Here is a 10,097-nt window from a genome sequence, read left to right on the forward strand (position 1 = left end):
GGGGTGAGGGGGAGTAGGCATGGGGGAACAGGCATGGGGGGTGGGGGGGAGCAGGCAGCAGTGAGGATGGGAGTTACAAAGCCTTAATCAAATACAGCAGACATAATGAAAATAATGGGAGCCAGTTTTCTGTCAGAAAAGGGGATTAGAAATATGGATCTGGAAAAGAATACAGTGAATCCTGCTGTGTTGAATTAGAATTGGAGGCATATGGGTGTGAACTTGCGATTTTCCGCAGATGGAGAAATACAGATGTAAAGGTTTGTGAAGGGGCACCTCCGACAGCCAGGCCCCCATCGCTCACATGCAGCGTCCCCAGATACCTGCGCACGCCAACACACACAACTGCAGGGTCGCTCGCTCCCACCCCAGGACCAGGGAGTAGTGGCCACCAGGTGGCGCTGGGCAGCGGCCAGGACAAGTACAGATCCCCTGACAGCAAGGGTGGAGTGAGACCCACCCACAGCGCAGGTCTGGGGCGGGGAAGGACTGAGAAACCCTGGAGCACCCACCCCAAGCGGAGAGTGAACACCCCTAAACCAAAGTCCACAGCGCCAGAAGACCTGCAATGAGAACACAGCATCCCTTCTGCGACATCAGACAAGGATGTTCCAAGAAGGCCATTGTGCGAACTCACTGCCCTTGCCCTATTCAGAAATGTCAGCCCTGCGAGTCCAGGAAAGACCAAGAATCCTTCCAGACTGAAGAGGCGTGACAAGTATGTGCAACGCATGGTACTGACCAGGGTCCTTTTGCTGCAAAGGACCTCACTTGGGAGGAGTGAAAACAGGAACGAGAGATCAGGAAGGTCCCTGATGGTTGTGTTGTGGACAAGCCACCTGTTTATACACTAGTGCATCCAGGAATGCAGGGGCGCAGGTTGACAGCTTAATTTCAAATGTTTCAGGAAACAATATTGGTTCCTTGCACTGTATGCGTAACTTTCCTGCACGTTTGTTTCAAAATTTTTAAAAGTTTGATTAAAAAAAAAGATGAGGGGCACCTGGGTGGCTCAGTCGGCTGAGCCTCCGACTTCGGCTCAGGTCATGATCTCACAGCTTGTGAGCCCCGCGTCAGGCTCTGTCCTGACAGCTCGGGAGCCTGGATCCTGCGTGCCTCTCTCGCTCTGCTCCTCCCCTGCTCGTGCTCGCTCACTTGCTCTCTCTCTCAAGAATAAATAAAACATTAAAAAAATATTTTTTTTTTTCTTAAAGACTAAAGAGGAGCACCCGGATGGCTCAGTCTGTTAAGCATCCAACTCTTGATTTTGGCTCAGGTCACGATCTCGTGGTTGGTAAGTTGGAGCCCCTCGTCAGGCTCTGCTCTGACAACGCAGAGCCTTGTTGGGATTCTCTCTCTCTCCTGGTCTCTGCCCCTCCCCTGCTGGCATTGTCTGTCTCAAAATAAATAAATAAACTTAAAAAAAAAAAGAAAGAAGATAACGTATGACGTGTACTGGCACATAGCACACGCACAATGAGTTGCTCCCTCCGGCTTAGGCTCCCCTCTGCACAACAGGGCAACTCTTCAGAAAGAGACCGGGAAGCCATGTCCCCGTCACGGGTCTCCCCCGGCGCCCGCGCAAGTGCCAGGTCCTGGGACCCCCTCTGAGGTGGCAACCTCCGGTGCCTGCGCAATGAAGTCCTTCTCGTGGGGACACGAGAGGTCTCTCAAGGGCACCTGAACAAAGCAGTGTGTTTGCTACCGCACATCTTCCTGCAGGCCTCATGCCAAGAGTAGCTCTGTCTTCACCCCCCTGCCCTCGCCTGGCCCCTACCCAACCCCCTAACTAAAGGACAGATATACTCCAACCTGATCCACTCTGGAGACAAAAATAGGAACAGGACAAATTTTCTTAAGAAAGTCACAGAATCATCTTTAAGAGCAAAGAGTCTATGGATGTTTAAATTTAACACATCAAGAAATGGGCAAGAAGTAGATTTTTTGAGTGAAAGAGATCCTATCTTGATTGTGATGGTGGTTATCCTACTGAATAAGGGCACAAACTCATCAAATTGCCCACCTACCTAGAAAACGTCAATTTCACTAAATGCAAAGTACACGTCAATAAACCTCGCTTTTAAAACTAGATTTTCAAGGGGCGCCTGGGTGGCTCAGTTGGTTGGGCATCCCACTTTGGCTCAGGTCATGATCTTGTGGTTTGTAGGTTAAAGCCCTGTGTCGGGCTCTGTGCTGTCGGTTCAGAGCCCAGAGCCTGCTTCGGATTCTGTGTCTCCCTCTCTCTCTGCCCCTCCTCTGCTCATGCTGTCTCTTTCTGTCTCTCAAAAAATGAATAAACGTTAAAAAAAAATTTTTTTTTAACTAGATTTTCAACAGAAGAAACAGAAGCACAAACACATTAGTTAGCAGTATACAGAACACACAAGAAAATTACAAACCGAGAAGGCCAAAGGTGTTTACTCAGCACTCGGTGAGCGAGGGTGGGAAAATGAGCTTGGGGAGAAGTGAAGAGTTTTGTGGTTAAATTAGACAACTGCAGTGCTTGGGGGGGAACGGATAAATGACATCTGCAAGTATACAGAACTATTCGAAAGTGTTTAAATTTGCAAATATGTACCCACATTAATCCAAGACCTCCCTACAAGTGACAACTAAAACATTCTAGAATTATGAATTGAATTGTAACACTCAATGAGATTTGAATGTAAAGGTTTTGAATATTAATGTTTAAAACAAAAATAAACCCCTGTCCTCCTTATGTACTCAAAAGCACCTTCCAGGTCATTAAACCTCCCACTTGACAGAAACAGATAGGCTGTGTGGGGTACAGCTTTTCAAAGACCTGGAGATGGGTCTACAAAGAATTCTCAAGCAGAAAATGAGTTATTAAGATGACAGGCAGTAGGAGAATCTTGGGAGAAGACGAGGATAGAACCGATCCTTCTCGTCACCCTGGTGCCCCAGACGCTGGCCACCAGCCTGCATGAGCTCAGTGTCCTACCAGACTCACCCTCAGGTCCTGTCCAAGTTCCACACTCCCTTCCCAACAGACAATATGCTAGAGCTTGAACTTGGGGTCACACCGGGTTAGACTGAAACCCCACTCTACCACTCAATGGCTGGCACCTACCTCCCTGGACCAGACCCATCTGAAAATTAATCAATGCATAATGCCATTTAAGTCCCAAAGGCTCATCCCTCCTGGAACACAGGAGGCACAGGGGGAATGACATGCTGGGGTTGCCCGCTCAGATGTGTCCCTAATACAGGCGACACACTCCTCATCCTGAGAAGGGACCAAGGCCCCTTCTGCGGACCCGAAACAGCCCAACGTGCCACGCCCGGAGGGTCAGCGCTCTCCAGTCGGGAGCCCCCCTCACAGCACAGGTCCCCCGCACGTGGACGGGGGACCACATTCACAAGGCCGCACCTGCGCACCCACCCCCCAGTGCCCCCACAACTACTACTTGGGGGTCATCCTCACGCCTGGTCTGCAACAGGAACTCACTAGGTGACCATGCTCCTTGGAAAGGGAGAGGAGGGTCCCAGGAAGGCACCTACAGTGGCAGTTCCTGCAGTGTCTGCCCCTCGTCTCAGTGGCCTGGGCCCCTATAGGGAAACGGAGGCGGCCACTTTTTAAAGCAGAAAATGAAGGCAATTCCAAAATCATCAATTATAAAAACGGCAGTCGGCCCCACAAACCAAGTCCCAGGCGGACAGCCTGCGCTGTGCCCGCGTCTAGGGTCAGCAAAGCGAGGACCCGTGAAGGAGGGGCTGCTCACGCCAGCGCTGAGCCCACCCTCGGCCGCGTCAATCCTGGGGCGTCTGCGCAGTGAGCCTCCCTACACCCCGCCCTCTGCCGCGTCAGTCCTGGGGCGCCTGCGCACTGCACCTCCCTACACCCCGCCCCTCACCGTCGTTCCCGGGGCGCTTGCGCAGTGCACGCAGCTCGCTGGGACGTTCACTCGGCCCAATGCCCTCGTCAGGCTTGAGGCGCCTGCGCAGCGCGCCTCCCGACACCCGCGCAGAGTGGGCGCTCGAGGGGGCACCTTTGTCCACCTCTTCCTCTGCCTTTGGCTGAACAAAGTCCTGGATCGCCTACTATAGGAACTAGGCTCTGTCATCCATACGTCCTGTGACCAGCTTGAAGACGGGAAAGAACTCTGAGGAAATGCCAGCCAAGTCAACACCAGGGACTGGGTATCCTCATCCAGGCCCCTCCTCCGCCCCAGTATTGAGCTGAGATCCCCTGCCAGGACCTGGCCAGGCTTTGCTAGGCAGAGGACTTGTGATACTTAAGAGATTATAGGGCCTCAACCAGCCTACCCGACTAATGGGACGGCGTGCCCCTCCTCTGCTTCTGGCTGGGTGGGAAATGCTTCTGAAACACTGTAGGGAAGGCTGTAATTGGAAGTACGAGGATATGGCCCATTCCCAATTAAGCTTTCTGATTCTCCTCGGGAGGGCCTGTAATGGGCAGCCTCTAAGTGTCGTGAAAGAACAGCATTTTACCCGGCCCAGGACCAAAGCATGCCTTACAGCTTTACACTGACCCTCGCCACAAACCCAGCCACCAGGCTGTACAATGTCTTCATTACTCTTCCCTGTTCTGAACACCAAAAATAAGGGCTGTACTCTGATGGGATAACTATGCATCATCCTTTGAGCCTGGCTCACAACCCTGGCAAATAGCGCTACAACCAAGGGGAAACGGGTTTAAGAAAGCTAACTGGATTGAGGTTAGAGAGGCTGTACTTCCTGTGGGAAGCGGCACAGAATGTGAACCCAAGTCCAAAGGCAAACCCAGGGCTCTTTCATCTAAACGATGAACATCCACGGGTGCAAGCCTCAGGCACAACTAGACTGCAGCGACAACCTTTAGTGAGTGTGCACTAGCTGCAGAGCACGGGTTTGGTGGAAGCTTAGTTAAGGAGCCCGAGATGATGACAGATCTTCCTTACAGCTGCTGCCACACCCGAAACAAACACTCCTCTTTCCCCCTCTGCTAATGGGAAATTACGAACGATTCATAGAGGAGCACAAAGCCAACACAGCCTCTTTGAGCAATTTAGGTTAGTTTCATATGGCTCCCACAAGAGATGAAATGGGATGGGGTACATAAGAATCCAGGTGATACTCCAAGGAAGATGGGCAAGCAACCCCCAGAATGGAAGAAAATATGTACAAATCATATACCTAAGAAGTAGTTTAATCCACAATATACAAACAGCTCCTCACTCAACAAAAAACCAAATGAACAACAACAAAAAAAAAAAAAAACAAAAAACCATTCACTCCCTGCTGTGGGCCTACAGAGGATGCCCTTCCCTTAGGGACAGCTGCATTAAAAAGGGGAACAGGGGCGCCTGGGTGGCTCAGTCAGTTAAGCGTCCGACTTGGGCTCAGGTCATGATCTCACAGCTCGTGAGTTTGAGCCCCATGTCGGGCTCTGTGCTGACAGCTCGGAGCCTGGAGCCTGCTTCGGATTCTGTGTCTCCCTCTCTCTCTGCCCCTCCCTGCCTCACGCTCTTTCTCAAAAATAAATAAACATTAAAATACATACATATATATTTAAAGGGGACAAAGGACTTGAATCGACATTTCTCCAAAGAAGGTATACAGATGGCCAATAAGCATATAAAATGATGTTCAACATCACTAATCATTAGGAAAATGCAAATCAAAACCACAGTCAGATGCCACCTCACATCCATTGAGGACGGCTATTATAAAAACAAAACAAAACAGAAAATAGCAAGTGTTGGAAATTGTGGAGAAATTAGAACCTTGTACATTGATGGTGACGATGCAAAATGGTGCAGCGGCTGTGGAAAACAGTTTGGCAGTTTCTCAGAGAATTGAAAATAGAATTACCACATGATTCAGAAATTCCACTTCTGGGTATTTACCCAAAAGTACTGAAAGCAGAGACTCTAACAGGTATTTGTACACCAATGTTCCAGCAGCATAATTCACAAGGGCCAAAAGGTGGAGACAACTCAAATGTCCATCAAAAGATGAATGGATAGGGGCGCCTGGGTGGCTCAGTCGGTTAAGCGTCCGACTTCAGCTCAGGTCACGATCTCGCGGTCCGTGAGTTCGAGCCCCCCGTCGGGCTCTGGGCTGATGGCTCGGAGCCTGGAGCCTGTTTCCGATTCTGTGTCTCCCTCTCTCTCTGCCCCTCCCCCATTCATGCTCTGTCTCTCTCTGTCTCAAAAATAAACATTAAAAAAAAAATTAAAAAAAAAGATGAATGGATAACCAAAATGTGGTCTATACATACAATGAAATATTATTCAGCCTTAAAAAGGAAAGAAGGTAATCCTAGCACATGCTGCAACAGAGAGAGCCTTAGAGACATTATGCTGAATGAAATCAGCCAGGCATAAAAGGGAAAATATTGCATGATTTCACCTACATGAGATAACCACAGTGGCCAAATTCATAGAGACAGAAAGTAGAACTGTGGTTGCCAGGGCCAAGGTGACAGAGGACAGGGACTTACTGCTGAATGGACAGAGTTTCAGTTTAGGAGGATGGAAAAATTCTAGATGGATAGTGGTGATGGTTGCACAACAATGTGGATTACTGTGTCTCCCTCGGATTCTACATGCCACCGAACTACACACCTAAAAATGATAAAATGGTAAACTTTATGTTACGTGTACTGTACCACAATTTTTTATTTAAAAGGAAAAAGGGGCGCCTGGGTGGCTCAGTCGGTTGAGGTCCAACTTCGGCTGAGGTCGTGATCTCACAGTTCGTGAATTTGAGCCCCACATCGGGCTCTGTGCTGACAGCTCAGAGCCTGGAGCCTGCTTCAGATTCTGTCTCCGTGTCTGTCTCTCTCTCTCTGCCACTCCCCTGCTCCCCAAGTGTCTCTCTCTCTCTCTAATATAAACATTAAAAAAAAAGAGAGAGATGGGCAGAGGCCAGCTCTTCAAGGGTCTTTTATGCAATGCTAAGTACTTGGGACATCATCTTAAGGACTAGGTAGCATCAGGATAGATTCTGAAGGGAGGTTGGGGGGTTAGAGAGAATTCTGTATGCCTTAGGACAATGCAGGTAGTAAAGTCCTGGCACAGAGTTTTACACAAAACAGGCACTCAGTGAATGCTGGTAGAATAAAGAAAGAAAGTGGAAATCCTGCCTAGTCTTCAATTCCACCCCCACCCCCCGATACACACACACGCACACACACACATACACCACCAATTTAAATCAGCACAGAACTGCGTTTCCGGCAATAATGCTCCAATGCTTGCACCCAGTCTCTGAGCTCTGTCAGACAGTCCCTCACTCCCGCTGTGGACATAAAGAGGGCGCCCTTCCCCAGGAAACAGCTCCCTGTTTCCCACACACACCTGACATCAAATTTGCCACCAAACCTCTCTTCGGGCTCCAACAGGCAGAGGGACAAAATAGGAGAATCACAAACCAAGATCAGTCTCCACCCCCGCAGTCCCGAACCGGATGACACAGTGCAACCCCTTGACCCTCTGTGTCAGACTCCTCCTCTGCTAGTAAAAGGAGACGGGATGATATTCATATTTTACAGCAGCCGTGACGACTGGACCCGAGGTTATGTACTCATGCCTACGCAAAACGCACGGCGGAGAGCTGCATTCCAGTGCCCTTCGCTCCCTTGAATACAGGAAGCATCACACAGTGCCGAGATTCTGTCTACACTGCCTCTCACCCCAAGAACGGGGGCTGCTGCACCCTGAGATCCTTCCATATGGGACCTGGCAGAGCTGGCGCTCTGGCACTACATGCACGAAAGGGCCAGGGCCTCCAGGCACTGGACCCCCAGCAGCGAGGCTGCTGGATGCCTCCAGGGACCGGGGGTTAACGGAACTAAGCGTGGCTGGCAGAGGGGCACTGAGAACTCCCAGTCTGAGGGCTGCTGCCACGTGAAAACGTGGCCAGGTGCTACCAGGTCATTCTTTTTTTTTCTCCCCGAGAATCCAGATATCCGGATTTGGGAGTAAAGCCTTGCAACTTTTAGACGCTAACAACGGAAGGAAGGAAGGAAGGAAGGAAGGAAGGAAGGAAGGAAGGAAGGAAGGAAGGAAAAAAGAAAAACCTTAAGGCGAACAGCCCAACCAGACGCTTCTCCGGCCCTCACGCGGTTGGTCTGAGTCCCATGTGTCTACACCGGGCTCGCCGGGGACAGCGGCGGAGACCCACCGGCCCCCTGGAAGGCCAGACAGTCACTTACGAAGGAGGAGAAGGACGGGAGGAGAATCCTGAGGACATTGCACCCAAACACGAAGCTGAGCACCAGCAGCCACGCCCAGCGGTCGGCCTCCGCCGCGCTCATCCCGGAATCTCCTAGAGCTGCCGGCTGGGCTAAGGTAACTCCATGGGGACCACGCCGGCGCCCACGCCCTCGCGGGCGCCTGCGCAATGAAACGCAGCGACCTCTGAGGCGCTCCGCCGCGCCTGCGCACTGCGCCGCACTTGGCGGGGAGGCGGAGTCCTCTTTTCTTCTTGGTCCCGGCGAACGCTTTGCAGCATGCGTCTTGGCCTTTCGGCCTTCCGTAGTTTTCCCGCACCCTCCCCACCGTGTCCTGGCTGCAGTTTTACCGGTTCTGGTGATTCGGCTGCTCCCGTGTCTAATTTTGTTGTCGCTGCGAACCACTTACGTAACGAGTACTTTCTTTAAATTGACTCGCTTTTATTCCTAGATAAATTTATTTTAAAATAAGCCTTTCCGTAAATGGAAAACTATCGTAATTGTAGTAGCAAGTGACTAAAAAGAAAGGTTTCGTAGTTATATGTAAAATGCCTTGAGTTTACATTTCAAAACAAAACAATGAAATCTAAACAATTTACAAAGCTGCATACCTAAAAAATAAGTTTTAATCGGAAGGTACTGCTTACAGTCAGCCCGTAATAACGTTAAGTTTAGGTGAAGATGAGGTTTTACTGCAAAATAATCCCAATTCACATTTATATATGATAGGTAAAGCAAAAGATGTTTGGCTCACCCCTCTGCCAAGGTTGGGTTTTGAGAATTAACTCTAATCAAATGAATCGAGGAGCTGTGGTTCTACTGGCCTTGCAAAATAAACAAACCTTTTAGAATCTCTAAAAGTAAAGTTTTCTTCGAGCCCATGTTAGGACAGTTGTTTGGGAAACGTGCTCTTCACAGGGAAGAAACTGTTCGGAGAATAATCAGTTTTTACAAGGTTATATTTTTTTACATCTTGCACAAGCTCAAGAGGTTACAGATTAGCATATAAGAAGGAATCATGAGTTTCATCACAAAGGAATGCAGGGAGCAGGAGTCTTGATTGATATCTTAAGACGGTTTTCCTTCAGGCTACTCATCCCCAGATGTACAGTACATGGGTGGAGGGCCGTAAATCAGGCTTTTGGTTTGAACAAAGTTTATACACAGTCATGCTGACTGAGAAAGAAATCTAATAGCGTCCCTTGTATATCAGACCTTTGGAGAGAGTTTTTCTCTCATCATTTCCCCCTTTTGATCAATAATCTTTCAACAGAAAGCATTGATCATTATTTTCTCCCTTGATGCCAGGGTGATTGTTTATCTGCCCTGGGTCCATCATGTCCCTCAGTGCTAGGCTCGATTTAAGTCACCTAGGAATCTATGTTGCAGGGGCCAACAGTATGTCCTTTAATAGGGAATATTACAATATATATACATAGATAGATATATAGATATGTACACGTTTTTTTAGTAAGATCCAGTTGTAGTGCAAACATTGTATGTGTGCTGCTTTTGCACTTTTGTAACATTTATAGCATAAACACAGAAATAACAATAAAAATCCAATTAATAACACTTGAAGCAGGGGTGTCTGGATGGCTCAGATGGTTAAGCCTCGGACTCTTGATTTCAGCTCAGGTCGTGGTCTTGCAAGTTTTTGAGCTCAAGCCCCACGTCAGGCTCTGTGCTGGCAGCATGGAACCTGCTTGAGATTCTCTCTCTCCCTCTCTCTCTGCTCCTCCCCCACTTGTGCTCTCTCTCTCTCTCAAAATAAATAAACTTAAAAAAAAATAATATTTGAAGCAACCAATGGGGACTAGGTACAGAATTAGAAAGAAAAGAATCAAAAAAAAAATCCATTACAGGTACTTTGTAATGCTGAATTAATTTGAGTATC

General features: G+C 49.0%; 1 protein-coding gene across 5 annotated transcripts in view; it reads right to left on the reverse strand.

Annotated features, from left to right (window-relative positions):
- Window positions 1-8,701, reverse strand: part of GET1 (guided entry of tail-anchored proteins factor 1) — a 65,462-nt gene extending 56,761 nt beyond the window's left edge. Inside the window, exon 1 of one of the 5 annotated variants that reach the window (XM_049627847.1) lies at window positions 3,470-4,236. In XM_049627847.1, the coding sequence (XP_049483804.1) occupies window positions 3,470-3,631 (162 nt within the window). In that variant the 5' untranslated portion in view covers window positions 3,632-4,236. Of the gene's footprint in view, window positions 1-3,469; window positions 4,237-8,182 lie in introns of those variants that run through there. The other 4 variants (XM_049627849.1, XM_049627850.1, XM_049627851.1 and 1 more) reach the window with 4 other exon arrangements.
- Window positions 8,702-10,097: the final 1,396 nt, after the last annotated feature.

Source organism: Panthera uncia, chromosome C2 (genome assembly GCF_023721935.1).
Source record: "Panthera uncia isolate 11264 chromosome C2, Puncia_PCG_1.0, whole genome shotgun sequence".
In the NCBI taxonomy this organism is placed as follows: domain Eukaryota; kingdom Metazoa; phylum Chordata; class Mammalia; order Carnivora; family Felidae; genus Panthera; species Panthera uncia.